The 22,754-nt window shown below is 45.1% G+C and overlaps 1 protein-coding gene across 1 annotated transcript; it reads left to right on the forward strand.

The window, feature by feature from the left end:
• The first annotated feature begins 4,178 nt into the window (after nucleotides 1–4,178).
• cnih1.S (cornichon family AMPA receptor auxiliary protein 1 S homeolog) lies at nucleotides 4,179–21,935 on the forward strand. Its single transcript, NM_001093714.1, is given in 5 exon segments — nucleotides 4,179–4,283; nucleotides 11,653–11,721; nucleotides 19,487–19,599; nucleotides 19,694–19,837; nucleotides 21,428–21,935. Coding segments are annotated over 5 exon segments (435 nt in total). The 5' UTR covers nucleotides 4,179–4,202; the 3' UTR covers nucleotides 21,456–21,935.
• The last annotated feature ends 819 nt before the right edge of the window (nucleotides 21,936–22,754 follow it).

Genomic DNA, 22,754 nt, shown 5'->3' on the forward strand with positions numbered 1-22,754 from the left:
GATTAATAATCAGAATATACAGACTGCACTGGGTCCTGTGTTGTCATGTAATCTAATGTGGATTTTATAGTTTTTATATTGTTTAATACAAACTTTCTTCAACTCTGCAGAACCAGTGGCTGCAGCAAAATAATCCTCTAAATAGAATCCCAGTTTATCTGTTTAAATCTGGCTCCATGATCTGTCCCTGCAGCTGGAGTTGGAAAAAATTCGCCCATCCCTAGTGGTCAGTCCACGTAGCTGGTGTCCTCTAGAACAGCTTATTTGGAAACAAAGTATAAACATATAATTTTATGAACCAGAGCCAGCCACCAATAGTGTGGCTTTAGATAAAAACCAAGAGTAATCTGGAAACAAGTTCATCTCAACTACTTTATTTATCATTTGTTATTGCATGTTGGCAATTCTGATCTGTTTTTTCTCACATTCCTTGTGTAGCTTTTGTGGTGTAAAAATGTTCATCAGTGTATCGATTTGCTTTTCCCTCCAGCAGCTAAATAGTATGTTGTGATTTTGCCTTCAACTGCCCAAGGGCTGCAGGTCTGACGTCTCTCATCAAAGTGAACAAATCCGGATATTAATTGGGGTGTACCTGTTGGCACATACAGTATTGAGCAATACTTTCTAGGTGTTTCCAACAATGAGGTTAATTGAGGGCATTTAACTTGTTCAATTCCAGAGATTAGAAACATTTTCATGCTGTAATGAATGTAAGACTTAACCTATGTGGCCTGGTATGAGTTTACTGTGTAAGTCTGTCTGCTGAAAGCTGATCTTCTGTTGCAATAAATATTTCTTTTGTTTTGTTCAAACTATGGAAAGCAGCTCCCAGAATGTGGAAACAAAAAGTTTAAAATAACTTGGGAGTTGTGTTAGAGGTAACTTGCATGTTGAGATATAAGTATGGCTGAGGGAAAGGAAACATTCCGAATGTATTCCCTTTCACACAAATATCCTAAGTATCAAGGAAGGCAGGAGACATCTCTATGGAGGACAATTTGCCCTCACTTAACCTGTAAATCAGATAATTGTATTAACAGAAGGCACATTGTGGGAGGAGGCCTGCTCCTGCTGCAGCCAATCTGACAAGCTTTCTGCACTTACTCACAATGACTAAATGCAGTGTATGTGCCAAATTTGGTGCTTAATAAGAAATGCAAAATGCCCATTTCACTACATAATGTTTATTCTCAAATAATGTTTATGCTTTGTAAATACTGACTTTAATTTTAGGTCAGACACATTCACTATGCTTTTATCCAGTTGTTGAATTCATTGGTGAATACGTGCGCCTTTTGTATGCAAATAATGCTTCTGTATGAATGCACACTATTCAATTTGCCAATCCGTCTATGTTCATCTGTTTGTACAGGATTATTCTGTTTTTAAAACTATGATTCTGAATGGTTTCATGGGGTGAAATAAAATTTCAAAATGTACTGTGTTTGTGTGATAATTTCCCTGTGAACAGTAAAAGCAATACTGCATATGATTTACAGATGACTGTGGCCCATGCCTTGGTGCAAAGGGGTATTACTGTTTGTAGAACCTTTAATTGGGCCCTGCCTGCATGCTCCTGAGGAAATAAAGTACAATATTAACAATATGTCCCTGAACTGCAAAGCAAGAGAGAGAAACTCATGTGTGAGCTAGGGACGAGGGACTGGGGAAGAATAGTGATTTCCTTCTATTCTATCTTCCCTGCTGAAACAAGGGCAGTTTTCTTGTGCAAGGCAAAAAGAAGGTGCATAACCCTAAATAATAGGCCCATATGCTGCAATCATAAAACCTAGTCTAGTGTGATTAGTCTTGCTCCACTACTGATTAACAAAGGTGTGGCAATGAATTTAGCACCCATAATTTGGTCCTAAAGCCTCTATATTTATACATTATAAATAGTTCATTTAATTACACAATTATAAGTGGGAAATTTGATGAAAAAGGGGATTTTAAAGATTATTTTTCAATCTCATCAGTCATCAGCAATACTTGAGCACATTTTCAAATAAAAAAAAAATTAAATGGAAGCAACTGTACTTACACACAAATTTTATTGCTTAAAGTGATGCTGATTACTACATTAAAAGTTACCTATAGGTCACGTTGATCGTTTTTCACTGATCTGCTTTTGTAAGTAATTGTAACTAGAAGTTCCTAAACCTGACGGTTTTGCCAACCTGACTGTCCCTTCTTCACCTGTCAGTTAGAGTTTCTAATGCTAATGGACTCCCGCTGCACAAATATGGCAGCCCCCTCATAGAGGAACAGGGAAGTAAGAAAGGTAATGTAAAAGCATCAGGCAAATACGTTTATGGCAAAATTATAAATAGAATCCAACGACAATGTCATGATAGATAATAAAAAAGTTATTTTCTGATGTCCCTATCTCTTTAAGGGCTGGGACACACTGGGCGATTCGGGGAGATTTAGTCGCCTGGCGACTAATCGGCGAAACTTTTCTCCCGGAATGCCTCCCCTCGCTCTGCGCCTGGATAAAATGAAAAGTCACCGGCGCTAATCATACACGGCATTTCGTTTTCCGAAGTTGCCTCACGAGGAAACTTCGGGCGACTTCGGAAAACGAATTGTCGCATGTGATTAGTGATTCTACCAAACTGGCAATATATATAAGTAAATTTTGAACTTTTACATCTCTTGCCTTGAACCACCATTTAGTGATGGTCTCTGTGCTGCCTCAGAGATCACCTGACCAGAAATACTATAACTCTAACTGTAACAGGAACAAGTAAAAGCAGCAAATGACAGAAACTTGTCTGTTAATTGACTCATGTGACCTAACATGTTTGGTTTGTTTGTGTGCACCGTGTGTCCTAGGATCCCAGGGGGTGGCCCTTATTTTTTAAAATGGCAACTTTCTATTTAGGATTACCCAATGGCACATATTACTAAAAAAGTACATTATTCTGAAATGGTTTATTTACAGTGGCGGAACTACCGGGGGAGCAGGGGCCCCCGGCAGCTCGCGCACCACTGAGATGCGGGCCGAAAATCACGTATGGAGGCGGGGGGCCGGCTGCGCCCTCTAGTTACGTTACTGTTTATCTACATGACGCAGGGTTTTACATATGACCTGTTTTATGCAATATATTTTTATAGAGATCTACATTGATTGGGGGCATAGTTTTCCTTTAAAGGAATACTGTCATGGGATTTTTTTTCTCTCAAAACACATCAGTTAATAGTGCGGCTCCAGCAGAATTCTCACTGAAATCCATTTCTCAAAAGAGCAAGCGTATTTTTTTTTATATTTAATTTTGAAATAGAAATCTGACATGGTGGTTTCCCAACTGCCGCAAGTCATGTGACTTGTGCTCTGATAAACTTCAGTTACTCTATACTGCTAGTTGGAGTGATGCCATCCCCTGCCTTTACCCCTCCAGCAGCCTAAAAACATTACAATGGGAAAGTAACGAGATAGCAGCTCCCTAACACAAGATAACAGCTGTGTGGTAGATCTAAGAACAGCACTCGATAGTAAAATCCAGGTCCCACTGAGACACATTCAGTTACATTGAGTAGGAGAAACAACAGCCTGCCAGAAAGCAGTTCCATCCTAAAGTGCTGGCTCTTTCTGAAATCACATGACCAGGCAAAATGACCCGAGATGCACCTACACACCAATATTACAACTAAAACAAAATACACTTGCTGGTTCAGGAGTGAAATTTTATATTGTAGAGTGAATTATTTGCAGTGTAAACAGTGTCATTTAAAAGTAAAAAATACATCATAAAAATCCTGATAGAATCCCTTTAAGTTGACTTTATATACAAAGAGTCTTATCATTATTCAGTGAGATGAAGATTTTGTCTAACTTTCCTTTTCGTGTAGGTGGAGCCCCTTTAATGCCAAACAAACTTTAATATATTTTTCAAAAATAGTGGAGTAAAGGAATGATTTTAATGGAAACATGTTCCATCAAGATAACGCTGTTGGGATATTCCATATGAACAAGGAAATCAGTTTTCCCTTTGAGAAGGAATTAGTCAGCACCGAAGACATCAGTCTTTGATTGGTTCCACATATACGTGCGTGCGCGTTCTCTACGTGCTATATATTTATTTATACGCGTCAGGAAGTAGCGCGTGCGCGCTCCCGCCTCTTAGGCCGAGTAGCCGGTGAATGATTTTTCCCAGCAGTCTCCGCTTCTGACGACTAATACTCTTTTTCTCCGGCTGACCATGGCGTTCACGTTCGCGGCCTTTTGTTACATGCTGGCTTTGCTTCTCACGGCGGCGCTCATCTTCTTTGCTATCTGGCACGTAAGTAAAGCACCGCATGGGGCTGCTGGGAGGTTCTGTGTCATAGACAGTGCGGTGCAAGGTTCAAACAAGGCTTGAGAGAGCGCTAATCGGCTAATCCCATTGTAATGGTGCGAGGAGTCCCGTCAGGATACAATAGGTCTGTGCTGCTACTGAGTGCGAGTTAATGGTACAGAGCAGCCACTTATTGGCCACGGGATTTGTATCCATTAGGCAAACGCCAGGCAATTTTGGCTGATGCCTTTCAGACCAAGAGCAGGAATTTGTATCACGTGATATTATTACTTGTTCATTCTAAGGATTCAGATTGACTTGGGCAGTAGGACCTTCTATAACAACATTATATACAGACACTGCTCTCACTGGAACATCAGTTCAATTGCCTTTGTTTTGATTCCAACACTACTTGCTTAGTTTTTCTTCTTAATGGTCCATTTCTGTTGCTCCAGCGATCAGTCCAACTGCGCTGACCAGTCAGGGGGTGTCTCACAGTGGAATTCTTTTACTTATGTACTGTCTCTATGGCTTGTGATTCAACCACATCCCTTATTTGTCCCTCCCCCCACACTATTTTCATGCTTGTCTTGCTACTGCCCCTATTTATATTTGAATGTGGTTCACAGGTAAAATAAAATAGATTGGGGACCTCAGCTCTATGGCCTGACTTGTCAAATCCCAAAAGATACTGTCTGACAATACTGGATCCTTGTACATTGCTGCAAGCACTGCCTGACCATCCAACAGCCTGCCCATCCATCCATCCAACAGCCTGTCCATCCATCCATCCGCCTGCCCATCCATCCATCCGCCTGCCCATCCATCCAACAGCCTGCCCATCCATCCAACAGCCTGCCCATCCATCCAACAGCCTGCCCATCCATCCAACAGCCTGCCCATCCATCCAACAGCCTGCCCATCCATCCAACAGCCTGCCCATCCATCCAACAGCCTGCCCATCCATCCAACAGCCTGCCCATCCATCCAACAGCCTGCCCATCCATCCAACAGCCTGCCCATCCATCCAACAGCCTGCCCATCCATCCAACAGCCTGCCCAGCCATCCAACAGCCTGCCCAGCCATCCAACAGCCTGCCCAGCCATCCAACAGCCTGCCCAGCCATCCAACAGCCTGCCCAAGCCATCCAACAGCCTGCCCAGCCATCCATCCGCCTGCCCATCCATCCAACAGCCTGCCCAGCCATCCAACAGCCTGCCCAGCCATCCAACAGCCTGCCCAGCCATCCAACAGCCTGCCCAGCCATCCAACAGCCTGCCCAGCCATCCAACAGCCTGCCCAGCCATCCAACAGCCTGCCCAGCCATCCAACAGCCTGCCCAGCCATCCAACAGCCTGCCCAGCCATCCAACAGCCTGCCCAGCCATCCAACAGCCTGCCCAGCCATCCAACAGCCTGCCCATCCATCCAACAGCCTGCCCAGCCATCCAACAGCCTGCCCAGCCATCCAACAGCCTGCCCAGCCATCCAACAGCCTGCCCAGCCATCCAACAGCCTGCCCAGCCATCCAACAGCCTGCCCAGCCATCCAACAGCCTGCCCAGCCATCCAACAGCCTGCCCAGCCATCCATCCGCCTGCCCACCATCAACAGCCTGCCCAGCCATCCAACAGCCTGCCCATCCATCAACAGCCTGCCCATCCATCCAACAGCCTGCCCATCCATCCAACAGCCTGCCCATCCATCCAACAGCCTGCCCATCCATCCAACAGCCTGCCCATCCATCCAACAGCCTGCCCATCCATCCAACAGCCTGCCCATCCATCCCAACAGCCTGCCCATCCATCCAACAGCCTGCCCATCCATCCAACAGCCTGCCCATCCATCCAACAGCCTGCCCATCCATCCAACAGCCTGCCCATCCATCCAACAGCCTGCCCAGCCATCCAACAGCCTGCCCAGCCATCCAACAGCCTGCCCAGCCATCCAACAGCCTGCCCAGCCATCCAACAGCCTGCCCAGCCATCCAACAGGCCTGCCCAGCCATCCAACAGCCTGCCCAGCCATCCAACAGCCTGCCCAGCCATCCAACAGCCTGCCCAGCCATCCAACAGCCTGCCCAGCCATCCAACAGCCTGCCCAGCCATCCAACAGCCTGCCCAGCCATCCAACAGCCTGCCCAGCCATCCAACAGCCTGCCCAGCCATCCAACAGCCTGCCCAGCCATCCAACAGCCTGCCCAGCCATCCAACAGCCTGCCCAGCCATCCAACAGCCTGCCCAGCCATCCAACAGCCTGCCCAGCCATCCAACAGCCTTGCCCAGCCATCCAACAGCCTGCCCAGCCATCCAACAGCCTGGCCCAGCCATCCAACAGCCTGCCCAGCCATCCAACAGCCTGCCCCAGCCATCCAACAGCCTGCCCAGCCATCCAACAGCCTGCCCAGCCATCCAACAGCCTGCCCAGCCATCCAACAGCCTGCCAGCCATCCAACAGCCTGCCCAGCCATCCAACAGCCTGCCCAGCCATCCAACAGCCTGCCCAGCCATCCAACAGCCTGCCCAGCCATCCAACAGCCTGCCCAGCCATCCAACAGCCTGCCCAGCCATCCAACAGCCTGCCCAGCCATCCAACAGCCTGCCCAGCCATCCAACAGCCTGCCCAGCCATCCAACAGCCTGCCCAGCCAATCCAACAGCCTGCCCAGCCATCCAACAGCCTGCCCAGCCATCCAACAGCCTGCCCAGCCATCCAACAGCCGTGCCCAGCCATCCCAACAAGCCTGCCCAGCCATCCAACAGCCTGCCCAGCCATCCAACAGCCTGCCCAGCCATCCAACAGCCTGCCCAGCCATCAACAGCCTGCCCAGCCATCCAACAGCCTGCCCAGCCATCCAAACAGCCTGCCCAGCCATCCAACAGCCTGCCCAGCCATCCAACAGCCTGCCCAGCCATCCAACAGCCTGCCCAGCCATCCAACAGCCTGCCCAGCCATCCAACAGCCTGCCCAGCCATTCCAACAGCCTGCCCAGCCATCCAACAGCCTGCCCAGCCATTCCAACAGCCTTGCCCAGCCATCCAACAGCCTGCCCAGCCATCCAACAGCCTGCCCAGCCATCCAACAGCCTGCCCAGCCATTCCAACAGCCTGCCAGCCATCAACAGCCTGCCCAGCCATCCAACAGCCTGCCCAGCCATCCAACAGCCTGCCCAGCCATCCAACAGCCTGCCCAGCCATCCAACAGCCTGCCCAGCCATCCAAACAGCCTGCCCAGCCATCCAACAGCCTGCCCACCATCAACAGCCTGCCCAGCCTCCAACAGCCTGCCCAGCCATCCAACAGCCTGCCCACCATCCAACAGCCTGCCCAGCCATCCAACAGCCTGCCCAGCCAACAGCCTGCCCAGCCACCAAACAGCCTGCCCAAGCCATCCAACGCTGCCCAGCCATCCAACAGCCTGCCCAGCCATCCAACAGCCTGCCCAGCCATCCAACAGCCTGCCCAGCCATCCAACAGCCTGCCCAGCCATCCAACAGCCTGCCCGCCATCCAACAGCCTGCCCAGCCATCCAACAGCCTGCCCAGGCCATCCAACAGGCCTGCCCAGCCATCCAAACAGCCTGCCCAGCCATCCAACAGCCTGCCCAGCCATCCAACAGCCTGCCCAGCCATCCAACAGCCTGCCCAGCCATCAACAGCCTGCCCATGCCATCCAACAGCTGCCCATCCATCCAACAGCCTGCCCATGCCATCCAAACAGCCTGCCCATCCATCCAACAGCCTGCCCATCCATCCAACAGCCTGCCCATCCATCCAACAGCCTGCCCATCCAATCCAACAGCCTGCCCATCCATCCAACAGCCTGCCATCCATCCAACGCCTGCCTGCCCATCCATCCAACAGCCTGCCTGCCCATCATCCAACAGCCTGCCTGCCCATCCATCCAACAAGGCCTGCTGCCCATCCATCCAACAGCCTGCCTGCCCATCCATCCAACAGCCTGCCTGCCCATCCATCCAACAGCCTGCCTGGCCCATCCATCCAACAGCCTGCCTGCCCATCCATCCAACAGCCTGCCTGCCCATCCATCCAAACAGCCTGCCTGCCCATCCATCCAACAGCCTGCCTGCCCATCCATCCAACAGCCTGCCTGCCCATCCATCAACAGCCTGCCTGCCCATCCATCCAACAGCCTGCCTGGCCCATCCATCCAAACAGCCTGCCTGGCCCATCCATCCAACAGCCTGCCTGCCCATCCATCCAACAGCCTGCCTGCCCATCCATCCAACAGCCTGCCTGCCCATCCATCCAACAGCCTGCCTTGCCCATCCATCCAACAGGCCTGCCTGCCATCCATCAACAGCCTGCCTGCCCATCCATCCAACAGCCTGCCTGCCCATCCATCCAACAGCCTGCCTGCCCATCCATCCAACAGCCTGCCTGCCCATCCATCCAACAGCCTGCCTGCCCATCCATCCAACAGCCTGCCTGCCCATCCATCCAACAGGCCTGCCTGGCCCATCCATCCAACAGCCTGGCCTGCCCATCCATCCACAGCCTGCTGCCCATCCATCCAACAGCCTGGCCTGCCCATTCCATCCAACAGCCCTGCCTGCCCATCCATCCAACAGCCTGCCTGCCCATCCATCCAACAGCCTGCCTGGCCCATCCATCCAACAGCCTGCCTGCCCATCCATCCAACAGCTGCCTGCCCATCCATCCAACAGCCTGCCTTGCCCATCCATCCAACAGCCTGCCTGCCCATCCATCCAACAGCCTGCCTGCCATCCATCCAACAGCCTGCCTGCCCATCCATCCAACAGCCTTGCCTGCCCATCCATCCAACAGCCTGCCTGCCCATCCATCCAACAGCCTGCCTGCCCATCCATCCAACAGCCTGCCTGCCCATCCATCCAACAGCCTGCCTGCCCATCCATCCAAACAGCCTGCCTGCCCATCCATCCAACAGCCTGCCTGCCCATCCATCCAACAGCCTGCCTGCCCATCCATCCAACAGCCTGCCTGCCCATCCATCCAACAGCCTGCCTGCCCATCCATCCAACAGCCTGCCTGCCCATCCATCCAAACAGCCTGCCTGCCCATCCATCCAACAGCCTGCCTGCCCATCCATCCAACAGCCTGCCTGCCCATCCATCCAACAGCCTGCCTGCCCATCCATCCAACAGCCTGCCTGCCCATCCATCCAACAGCCTGCCTGCCCATCCATCCAACAGCCTGCCTGCCCATCCATCCAACAGCCTGCCTGCCCATCCATCCATCCAACAGCCTGCCTGCCCATCCATCCATCCAACAGCCTGCCTGCCCATCCATCCATCCAACAGCCTGCCTGCCCATCCATCCATCCAACAGCCTGCCTGCCCATCCATCCATCCAACAGCCTGCCTGCCCATCCATCCATCCAACAGCCTGCCTGCCCATCCATCCATCCAACAGCCTGCCTGCCCATCCATCCATCCATCCAACAGCCTGCCCGCCCATCCATCCATCCATCCATCCATCCAACAGCCTGCCCATCCATCCATCCATCCATCCAACAGCCTGCCCATCCATCCATCCAACAGCCTGCCCATCCATCCATCCAACAGCCTGCCCATCCATCCATCCAACAGCCTGCCCATCCATCCATCCAACAGCCTGCCCATCCATCCATCCAACAGCCTGCCCATCCATCCATCCAACAGCCTGCCCATCCATCCATCCAACAGCCTGCCCATCCATCCATCCAACAGCCTGCCCATCCATCCATCCAACAGCCTGCCCATCCATCCATCAACAGCCTGCCCATCCATCCATCCAACAGCCTGCCCATCCATCCATCCAACAGCCTGCCCATCCATCCATCCAACAGCCTGCCCATCCATCCATCCAACAGCCTGCCCATCCATCCATCCAACAGCCTGCCCATCCATCCATCCAACAGCCTGCCCATCCATCCATCCAACAGCCTGCCCATCCATCCATCCAACAGCCTGCCCATCCATCCATCCAACAGCCTGCCCATCCATCCATCCAACAGCCTGCCCATCCATCCATCCAACAGCCTGCCCATCCATCCATCCAACAGCCTGCCCATCCATCCATCCAACAGCCTGCCCATCCATCCATCCAACAGCCTGCCCATCCATCCATCCAACAGCCTGCCCATCCATCCATCCAACAGCCTGCCCATCCATCCATCCAACAGCCTGCCCATCCATCCATCCAACAGCCTGCCCATCCATCCATCCATCCATCCATCCATCCATCAGCCTGCCCATCCATCCCTCCGCCCATCCATCCATCCAACAGCCTGCCCATCCATCCCTCCGCCCATCCATCCATCCAACAGCCTGCCCATCCATCCCTCCGCCCATCCATCCCTCCGCCCATCCATCCCTCCGCCCATCCATCCCTCCGCCCATCCATCCCTCCGCCCATCCATCCCTCCGCCCATCCATCCCTCCGCCCATCCATCCCTCCGCCCATCCATCCATCCAACAGCCTGCCCATCCATCCCTCCGCCCATCCATCCATCCAACAGCCTGCCCATCCATCCCTCCATCCATCCATCCATCCATCCAACAGCCTGCCCATCCATCCAACAACCTGCCCATCCATCCAACAACCTGCCCATCCATCCCTCCGCACATCCAACAACCTGCCCATCCATCCATCCATCTATCCAACAACCTGCCCATCCATCCATCCATCCATCCATCCAACAACCTGCCCATCCATCCATCCATCCATCCATCCAACAACCTGCCCATCCATCCATCCATCCATCCATCCAACAACCTGCCCATCCATCCATCCATCCATCCATCCATCCAACAACCTGCCCATCCATCCATCCATCCATCCATCCATCCAACAACCTGCCCATCCATCCATCCATCCATCCAACAACCTGCCCATCCCTCCGCCCATCCATCCAACAGCCTGCCCATCCACCCGCCCACCCATCCACCCACCCATCCACCCATTTTATTCAGGTTCTTTACTATTCAGATTCCAGTCCCTTATTGAAATCCGCTCATGATTGCTAGGGTAATTTGAACCATAGCAACCAGATTGTTGATATTGCAAACTGCTGGAAAAAAAGCTGAATAATTCAAACTGCAAATAAAAAAAAAAAAAAGCGAATTGTCTCAAAATATCACTCCCTACATCATAAACAACCCCTTTAAACATTCTGGATGGAACCTGTGTTGAAATGTGAATCTTACACGTTTTTAAGACGTATTCTGGTGATGTAACATGGCACTGATACAGGAAAACTATGAAAGCTCTATTTTCTTTTCAATATTTTAGGTACAACATCGGAGTATTCACAGAAAATATGTCCTATCCAGTTTTCAAATAAAGTCTCATTAAGTTCAGCTATTATTTTAACATGTAATTGGTTTGTGTTTCAGATTATTGCTTTCGATGAATTGAAAACAGACTACAAAAATCCTATAGACCAGTGTAACACCCTCAACCCTGTAAGTAATAGTTTATAAATGTATCGGTCCTATCAGACCCTGCTATGTGAGTGGCCATTATAAGAAATTGATTGCTCCAGCATTGGCTTTGTAAATCTTGCTTAAAAAAATTAAAGCTGCAGTCCCACTTTGTATGGTGTTAAAATGCAGTAACCATTAGAATTTGTTTGGCAAAGAAATCCTGGTAGTTTGCTAAAGTTGAGTCCAATATTTACTGTGCTGCTTAAATGGATACTGTCATGGGAAAAAAAAATTTTTTTCAAAATGAATAAGTTAATAGTGCTGCTCAAGCAGAATTCTGCATTGAAATCCATTTATCAAAACAACAAACCGTCAATTTTGAAATCTGACATGGGGTTAGACATTTTGTCAATTTCCCTGCTGCCCCACGTCATGTGACTTGTGCTCTGATAAACTTCAATCACTCTTTACTGCTGTAATGCAAGTTGGAGTGATATCACCCCCTCCCTTTCCCCCCTCCAGCAGCCAAACAAAAGAACAATGGGAAGGTAACCAGATAACGGCTCCCTAACACAAGATAACAGCTGCCTGGTAGATCTAAGAACAGCACTCAATAGTAAAAACCCATGTCCCACTGAGACACATTCAGTTACATTGAGAAGGAAAAACAGCAGCCTGCCAGAAAGTATTTCTCTCCTAAAGTGCAGGCACAAGTCACATGACCAGGGGCAGCTGGGAAATTGACAAAATGTCTAGCCCCATGTCAGATTTCAAAATTGAATATAAAAAAATCTGTTTGCTCTTTTGAGAACTGGATTTCAGTGCAGAATTCTGCTGGAGCAGCACTATTAACTGATTTACTTTGAATTTTTTTTTTTTTCCCATGACAGTATCCCTTTAATACTTCTTTTCTGAGATGCATTATTCTCGATGGTTGGAATCATGCTGCATCTCAAGGAAGGAATGTTCATTTTGGAGATGTCGTATACAAATAGTCTTATGATGCATATGCTTTGACAATAATATTCCTTCCATTATAATAAGATCTAGCTTCCTAAAACAAAGAAAAGGACAGCACTGATTTAGCAGAACTGTTTACATTTCAGTGGTAACTTCTTTACAATTTTTTTTACATAAAAACATAGAATTTTTCGGTGGGCCTGTGTCTTTAAAACATTGTTGTGTTGCATCCTCTATGTATGCAGACGTGTCTCTGTTTTCTGTCTTTAGGATTAGATCTATCATTTTTTTCTGGCTATTAATCTCTTTGTGGTCTTGCCAGCTGTCGCACTAACATTCTTTCAATCTGCTCTTTACATTGTTGCCACAAAGACATTTGAAAAGCTCAAAAAGATTAAAAGAGTCAAAATTGCACTCGAGGTGTGTACTGGTTTGCAGTTTAATGTTTAAATGCTACATCTATTTTTTATTTATTTAGGAACATCTGTTTCCCAGTTGTTTCAGGCACATGCTTGTCTCATCTTCCTTTTTTTCATCCAAAGCAAATCTGTAAAAAAAAATCTAAAGGCAAATTTAGAGATGTCTTGCCTTTCTTTTCAGACAAGGGGACCGTTGCTATTTTTTTATTTCTTGCTATTGGTTGGAACACTTCTGGCAGTGAAGTGTCACAGATTTGACTAAATGCATTTAACAGTTTTGTGATCATAGCTACTGCGCGAGCGAGGCATATTTTCACACATTAAATCACACTTATTTCCTTGTACATTTATTAATATGCATGCTACATTAATATGCTTGTTTATTGTTGCTAAGGAATATGCATGGTTTCTTTATTGCTTGAGTGTTACGTCTCTACTGCTAAAGGGCCACAAAACCTCCCATGAAATTGTGCTTATCTTTCTGTAGAGGGCTTTGAACAATCTAAGAGGATTTCTTAGGCTGCCACATTGCCTGGAGTGTGCATTATACAGTACAATCTGCTTTGCAAGTTTAAGTTTAAAGGGATACTGTCATGGGAAAACATGTGTTTTTTTCAAAATGCATACGTTAATAGTGCTGCTCCAGCAGAATTCTGCACTGAAATCCATTTTTCAAAACAACAAACCGTTTTTGTTATATTCAATTTTGAAATCTGACATGAGGCTAGACATATTGTCAATTTCTCAGCTGCCCCTAGTCATGTGACTTGTGCTCTGATAAACTTCAATCACTCTTTACTGCTGTACTGCAAGTTGGAGTGATGTCACCCCCCCTCCCAGCAGCCTAACAACAGAACAATGGGAAGGTAAAGAGAAAGCAGCTCCCTAACACAAGATAACAGCTGCCTGGTAGATCTAAGAACAGCACTTAATAGTAAAAGCCAAGTCCCACTGAGACTGATTCAGTTACATTAAGTGGCAGAAATAACAGCCTGCCAGAAAGTAGTTCCATCCTGAAGTGCAGGCGCAAGTCACATGACTGGGGCAGCTGGGAAACTGACAAAATGTCTAGCCCCATGTCAGATTTCAAAATTGAATATAAAAAAAATCTGTTTGCTCTGTTGCACAATTAACTGATGTGTTTTGGAAGAAACATGTTTTTCCATGACAGTATCCCTTTAACTCCTGTGCTCTTTTTGCACACACTTTGCAAACTTCTTGAAAGTGTTTCATCATACATCTGGTAGAAGATTGCTTTGATGCCTGCTCAGATAGCTATTAATCTCCTGGGCAACAAAATGCCCAGAATCCTGCCATAGCCTATAGTTATAAGTCCCTCACTTAATAAGGGTCAGGGCACACAGGCAGATTCGTGGCGATTAGTTGCCCAGCAACAAATCTCTTCTTTGGGGCAACTAATCTCCCTGAACTGCCTTCCTGCTGTCTTAAATGTAAATCGCCTGTGGGAATGGCACTTCTTTTTCCGAAGTCGCCTGAAGTTTCCTTGTTAGGCAACTTTGGAAAACAAATCGCTCCGAGTGCTATCCCACCGGTGATTTACATATAAGCCGGCGGGAAGGCAGGGGAGGCAGTTCGAGCAAATTAGTCGCCCCAAAGAAGAGGAGATTTGTCACCAAGCGACTAATCTCCCAGAATCTGCCTGTGTGCCCTGCGACAATCAAAACAACCGCAGAGTAAGAAACTGCACCCAGACCATAGGCACTAGTGCATTGAGTTTTAAACAGCACAATATAATTGCTGCAGGCATACAAAGAACCACTTGAGTTACTGTTTTGCACATACTAAGGGAATGAAAAACTTTGGGTAATGTAATAAATAATCATTACTACTTTTCTAGTAACCAATATCAACCAATCAGCAGGTAGTAAGCATTTGCAAGTCAGCTGATAACAAACATCTAAGCGGTTGCTGCGAATTGCTAGATGTGGGCAAACAAAATACATATTACATTCAACTCCCCTTTATAGGGTTTCATTATCTGGAAACCTGTTATCCAGAAAAACTCTAAATTATGGGAAGGCCATCTCCCATAGACTCCATTTTAAGAAACTCACAATTTTAAAACATTTTCTCCGTGATAAAACAGTACTTTGTACTTGATCCCAACTAAGATATAATTAATTGTTACTTGAGGCAAAGCAGTCCTATATAATTAGCCAAAATTTATTTTTTTATCACTTTTACAAAGGGCAAACAAAGTACCTTGCAAACTGGGTTACACATGGACCACACACACATGCATGCTTGCACAGAAGCACCCATTCACAAACAAGTAAAGATTTAATTCTTAAAGGGATACTGTCATGGGGAAAACATTTTTTTTTTTCAAAATGAATCAGTTAATAGTGCTGCTCCTGCAGAATTCTGCACTGAAATCCATTTCTCAAAAGAGCAAACAGATTTTTTATATTCAATTTTGAAATCTGACATAGGGCTAGACATATTGTCAATTTCCCAGCTGCCCCAAGTCATGTGACTTGTGCTCTGATAAACTTCAATCACTCTTTACTGCTGTACTGCAAGTTGGAGTGAGATCACCCCCTCCCTTTCCCCCCCCCCCCCAGCAGCCAAACAAAAGGTAACCAGATAACGGCTCCCTAACACAAGATAACAGCTGCCTGGTAGATCTAAGAACAACACTCAATAGTAAAAACCCATGTCCCACTGAGACACATTCAGTTACATTGAGAAGGAAAAACTGCAGCCTGCCAGAAAAGATTTCTCTCCTAAAGTGCAGGCACAAGTCACATGACCAGGGGCAGCTGGGAAATTGACAAAATGTCTAGCCCCATGTCAGATTTCGAAATTGAATATAAAAAAATCTGTTCTTTTGAGAAATGGATTTCAGTGCAGAATTCTGCTGGAGCAGCACTATTAACTGATGTGTTTTGAATTTTTTTCAAAGATTTTTTGGAAGTCTCCATGATGAACTCCTGCTTTTATCTGACTCCTTACTAACTTATAATTGTATAATTTCAGAGGACAAGCTATTATTGAAATAGGATCTCCTTAGGGAGCCCTTCACATACTGCAGATAACAATGGAGCTCCCTAAGGTTGTCTGAAATAAGGCTTAGAAACTGTTGATACCAGATGGTTTACTTTGTTGTGCTAAATCTACTGGGGATTTAAAGTATCACTAGCACCAGGAATTGAAAAAAGCTTTGTAATACTTAACACATAATGTTATCTTACTGTGCATGGGGCTTGAGATAATTGCTTGCGACATTTTAAACCCAAGCACTTGCACTCACAAACATGGCTGTGCCAAGTAATGGGCAACCTGGTATGACATAACTAGTCTATTAGTCTGTATTTTAGTAAAGAATCATAACCCAGTAAACTTCCTTTGTCAGCCAGCTAGTAGGTGTAAAATCTGGTGCTGTTTATCTCTTTTTCTGATCTTGAAAAAGTCCTTGTGAAATTATTTTTCTGTGTTATCATCTAGAGCAGTGATCCCCAACCAGTAGCTTGTGAGTAACATGTTGCTCTCCACCCCCTTGGATGTTGCTCCCAGTGACCTCAAATCAGGTGCTTATTTTTGAATTCCAGGTTTGGGGTAAGTTTTGGTTGTATAAAAACCAGGTGTACTGCCAAACAGAGCCTCAATGTATGTTGACAATCCAAATAGGAGCTACTAAATGGCCAATCACAGCCCATATTTGGCACCCCAGGAACATTTTTGCTCACAGGTTCAAAAGGTTGGGGATCCCTGATCTAGAGCAGTGAAGTATTGAACAGGTCAACGTTTTTCTCAGTTAATACTTTTCTATTGACATGAAATGTATGCCAGATGTCTGTAACAACCCAAGTAATCCACACATACAAAGAACTCAAAAAAAAAAAAAAAAAAAAAAAAAAAAAAAAACCAAGTCCATAAATTAAGTTGTGTAATAAAGTGGAGTGACACAGGGAATAAGTATTGAACAAATGAAGAAACGGAGATGCAAAAAAGGCATGGAAATCCAAGAAACCTGTTGAAATCTGTCAGTATTTAGAAAGCAATCCAGCCCCTATCAGTGGCAGTGCAAATTAATATCAGCTGTTTAGTCCTAATTGATGGCCTATAAATAGGGTTCTCATTTCCAGGGTATGACACAAGAAGCATTTCATGACCTCTGAAGACCTTTATAACCTTATTGTTGCAAAACATACTGATGGCAATGGTTATAGACGTATTTCTAAGCTTCTGAATGTTCCAGTGAGCACCATTGGGACCAAAACCTGGAAGTGGGAAGAACATAATTTCACCCTAAACTGGCCATGACCAGATGCTCCTTGCAAGATTTCTGACGGAGACAAAAGAATAATCAAGAAGAGCTGTGAAAGAGCCATGGATCACTTGCAGAGAGCTTCAGAAATACCTTGAATTAGCAGGTACAGTTGTTTCAAAGAAAACAATAAGTAATGTACTCAATGCCTCTATGCACACTCACCACGCAACACCACTGCTGCAGGAAAAGCATGTTGAAACTCGTTTGCTGCACAATATTTGGGCAAGCCAATGAAATTCTGGTAGAATATAGTTTGGTCAGATGAGACCTAATTTGAACTCTTTGGATGTCATTGCACATACCATGTTTTAAGGATAAATGGCTCTGCACATCTCCCCAAAAACACCATACCAACAGTGAAGTTTGGAGGTGTGAACATCATGGGGCTGTTTTTCAGCACATGGTACTGCAGACTTCATATAATTGAAGGAAGGATGAATGGAAAAACGTACCGGGACATTCTTTATAAGAATCTGCTTCCATCTACCAGGATGGTGAACATGAAACGAGGCTGGACATTTCAGCAAGGCGAAGATCTCAAACACACAGCCAAGGAAACTCTCGATTGGTTTCAGAGAGAGAAAATAAATCTGCTAGATTGTCCCAATCAATGACCTGACTTGAATCCAATTGAGAATCTAAGGATAGAACTGAAGATCAGAGTTCATAGAAGAGGCCCCCGAAACCTTCAAGATTTGAAGACTGCTTGTGTGGAATAATGGGCCAAAATCACACCTGAGCAATGCACATGACTAGTTTCTCCCTACAGAAGATGTCTTGAAGCTATCATTACCAACAAAAGCTTTTCTACGAAGTATTAAACACTTCAATGTTCAATACTTATTCCCTGTGTCATTCCACTTTACAACACATAATGTATGGACTTGTTTGTTTTGAGTTCTTTGTATGTGTAGATTACTTGGGTCCTTACCAACATCTTTCATGTCAGAAAGTTATATAGAAATATATTTACTGAGAAAAATGTTGACGTGTTCAATACTTATTTCCCCTGCTGTATATGCTTGCTGTGCGATGTCTAAATGATTCTTAGGTAAAATTAAACTACTATTAACGGGTATGCCTACCCAAAAAAAAAACGTTTTTTTATGCATAATGAAAGAATGTTTCAGAGCAACATTTTCCACAGTTTTAAAGTTATATGAAGATGAAGTTGAAAGCAGTTTGTTTCCTGTCAATTTTCCAGATTACAGTGTATCAGAAATCTGATGGACTCTGGCTGAGACTCCAATTCCCACATTGCTTTGTATATACTATGATTATCTGACCTGAGAAGATGGAGAATAAGCGTGTGCTAGGCACTGTGGGAATTGACGTCTAGGCTGAAGGTGAACTGATTGCACGTGAGAAACAAAAATGAGATCAGGGGAAAGTTTAAAATAACTATCATTAAAATGTATTGTTTAGTGCATATTGGTTAGTTGATTGGTATTACTTGTTCTTCCATTCTTTGGGAGGATATTCCCTTAAAGTGGACCTGTCACCCAGACACACAAATCTGTATAATAAAAGTCCTTTTCAAATTAAACATATAATACAATTTAAATTTTTTATTAAAGCATTCATAGCTCATTTAAAAATCTCGTATGTCAATCAAATATTGTCTGCCCCTCCTCTATGCCAATGGCATAGAGGCGGGGCAGACAATTACTTTCACTTTCCATTCAGCACTTCCTACATGTCACAGCTCTCCCCACATTCCCCCGTTCTCTTCACCGGTTAATTGTGTAGCCAGTGCATGGGGATGGACATCAGGTCCCCCATTCTGGTGCACAAACAAGATTCTGAGATGATACAAGGCTTGTCTTAATAACAGTGTCCACAAAATGGCTCCTGCCTGCTTGTTATAATTATGAATTCCCAGACTGAAGGAAACAAGATTCAAATAATTTATATAGTGTAATTAAAGTTCATTTTGCTTGACTAATGTGATAAAATAGGATTTTGAATAATTTTTTTGGGTGACGGGTCCCCTTTAATGATTTACTCAGTCTTATTTACTCTTTATTTAGGGAATTATAAATGTTGTGTATTTAAACGGTAGATTTCTGATTAAACTTTGCATGGAGTTAAGCATATGTAAAGCAAAAACTGAATTTTTTTTTAATTACAGCTTGTGCTTCCGGAGTATCTGATTCATGCTTTCTTCTGTGTCATGTTTCTGTGCGCTGCGGAGTGGCTTACCTTGGGTTTAAACATGCCTCTTTTAGCTTATCATATTTGGAGGTAATGTATAAAACATTCAGAGATTTTTCTGCATTATTCATGGAAATCTATATTCAAACAGAATATATATTGCATCATTTATTTTCTCTCATAGGTATATGAGTAGGCCGGTCATGAGTGGACCAGGACTGTATGATCCTACAACTATTATGAATGCTGATATACTAGCCTACTGTCAAAAGGAAGGGTGGTGTAAATTAGCGTTTTACCTTCTGTCATTTTTTTACTTCCTTTATGGGTAAGTTGTGCTTCTGTGGAGTTGCTCTATTCAAGCTGTAATATATTTCATAGAACAAATGGTGTGTAAGATTTATGGAGCTGCTTTTGGAAGATGTAAATTAAATTTCATTGTTTGCAACTTATTGTGTATCATCCTTAAAGGAGAATTAAACCCCCCACGATGTTAAGTCCCCACTGGCCCCCCTCCCTTCCTCCCCTCTGCACAGTCTTGCTGCAGAATTCTGTCCCCTCTGGGGAGCGCAGCGGAGCTCATGGTTCCCATCTTATTCTCATCTGTAATGTACGCTGCGCTCACTCTGCATATGCAGACACTATTTCGAGAGGGGACAGAATTCTGGGGTAAGACTGTGTAGAGGGGAGGCATGGACGGGGGCCAGCGGAGGGGGGAGGCAGTGGGGACTTAACATCGTGGGGGGGGAGGGTTTAGTTCTCCTTTTAAAAGGGACAATATTAGTAGTGTTATTTACATGTAGATATATTGTTGCCCAATACTAGGGATGCACCGAATCCAGAATTCCGTTCGGGATTCGGCCAGGATTTGGTCTTTTTCAGCAGGATTCAGATTCAGCCGAATCCTTCTGCCTGGCCGAACGGAATCCGAATCCTAATTTGCATATGCAAATTAGGGGTTCGGAGGTAAATCACATAACTTTTTGTCACAAAACAAGGAAGTAAAAAATGTTTTCCCCTTCCCATCCCTAATTCGCATATGCAAATTAGGATTCTTATCCGGTTTGGTATTCGGCCGAATCTTTCAAGAAGGATTTGGGGGTTCGGCCGAATCCAAAACTGTGGATTCGGTGGATCCCTACCCAATACTAAGGTTTCTTTTGAATATGAGTAGAGTCGTTGAGTGGATCTTGCAATAGCAACAGTATAGTCTTTCCAAGTGAAGACCATTCTAAAGATCTACAGGACTATTGTGTTATGTTTGAATATAAACATTATTCTACATTCCAGTGAGTGCCTTTTACTGAAGATAGCTGTGTGGCATTATAATTTGGCGAGTGCCCATAGATCCACATGTAGAGAGTGATATTCCCGTCCAATCTTTATAAATGTCATCTGGAAAGAACGTATTTTTACTATAGATGCACTCAACACACTGATAAACTGTTTGCAAGATCATATATTCTTTTCAAACTTAGAGAAAATATACCCCTCTCTTTGATGTGGGCTTATTCAGTTGGGCCTAAGTAGAAAAAGTGCATAAACACTTCTAAAAATAAATATAAATTATTTGTTTTTTTTCAACGCAGATATACCTGATCCGAGGTGTAGGCTAGTAAAGCCCACATACTGGTTGAGGAAAATTGTTTTTTTTAAATTATTATTTATTATGCCGCTCGCACCATGGGCACCATGTTTATTTGTGCGGATGCACAAAATTAGTGATTCTCCTGATTGGTTTGTTGCATGTATCGTATGTTCTAGGTTAAAGCTGTGGGGAGGCAGGCCTGCAGGGGATTCTGGGACTAGAAGTTCCCATAGTGGGTTACTCCAAAAATAACTCTCCTAATTATTGGACTATCTATACTTTCACTCCATACAGTTTGCTTATTTACATTTTGTCCTTTTTCTTTTCTAGCATGATCTATGTGCTGGTGAGCTCCTAAGGACACCCGATTCTGAAGATCATGGTTCCAGTTACATGCATGCAAAAGTTTAACACTATAGGTATGGGTTTGGAAACAGCCTATTAAACGTGGCAGATTGAGTCCCTGGATTGCATTTGCTAAAAGGAAACATCTGCTTCCCAAATTTTATAAACAGTAGTGTGCATAAAGTGTGCTGCAGGGAAGATTTTGGATTTTTTATGAAGACTGGAAAATGTTTTTATTTATCAAGTAAAGACTTGGTCAGATTTTTTTCCCCCGTCTCCATAGACCCCTTTATTTACAGCTTATCTATAACAATATAACCTTCCTTTATATAATGACCCCTGTTCGGTTAATTTAGCAGTTATGCTATTGACATAATACCAAATAGCGATAGACTGGCTGCTTTCAAATTCTCAGTTGCATTGTAAACCTTTCTACAGTCTGTTTGCCCTGTTAAATATTTTGCACTCCATTAAAAAAACAAAACAAAAAGGTTCATAAATTGTTTTGATACATTCATAATTAGCAGCAACGTCAAGTTTCCTGTTTAATTTCATATTATCTTCATTAGTGATCATAAAATTGCTCGCACATATAAATATACCATATACTGCACCAAAATCCTGCATAACATAACTAATGTAATATATAATATAATATAACTAATAACCATACAGAGTCAGGCTTTAATGTATGCCATGACTGGAAATGGATGGTCTCTGACAACAGGATGGTAAGAGTTGTAGTTCACAACAACTTAAGAGTGGGCTTCAGCTTTCTTGTCCCTGGCATAGGGTGTGACAATCCAGTGTTAAGTGACCAGTGCCTCCGTAAGTAAATTTCACAAGGCTGTGGGCATGGGCATCCCTTGATATTACTGTTTGTTGATTCCTGAAGGCGAATTAGAGTTTGTTCAACAAGCTTTCCTTTTTCGCTAGTTCATCTGACGATATTCATCACTTCCAAGAAATGTTTTTAATTGGAAAGGGCAATAAAATTGTTAAATAAAAAAAAAATACAAACGTCAACTTGTGCTTCCCTATATGCTTTGAATTAAATGTCTGTGCCACTAAGGCTGCTTTTATACTGTATATACTAAACCATTTTACCACTATTCCTGGCTCAGATTTCTAAACCTCTGCGGCTTTGGTAAACCATACAAATTCAGTGTTTTTCCCCATGTGGAGGTTGCATCTCTGGTTAATTTTATGTGTTTATCAATTAAAAAAACAAACAATTTATACATAAAGAACTGTATGAATCCCATCCTCCGTCCTTTATGAGATTGTTGGCAAGTGAGGCCCTAGGAACAGC

Source organism: Xenopus laevis, chromosome 8S (assembly GCF_017654675.1).
Source record: "Xenopus laevis strain J_2021 chromosome 8S, Xenopus_laevis_v10.1, whole genome shotgun sequence".
NCBI classification, from domain to species: domain Eukaryota; kingdom Metazoa; phylum Chordata; class Amphibia; order Anura; family Pipidae; genus Xenopus; species Xenopus laevis.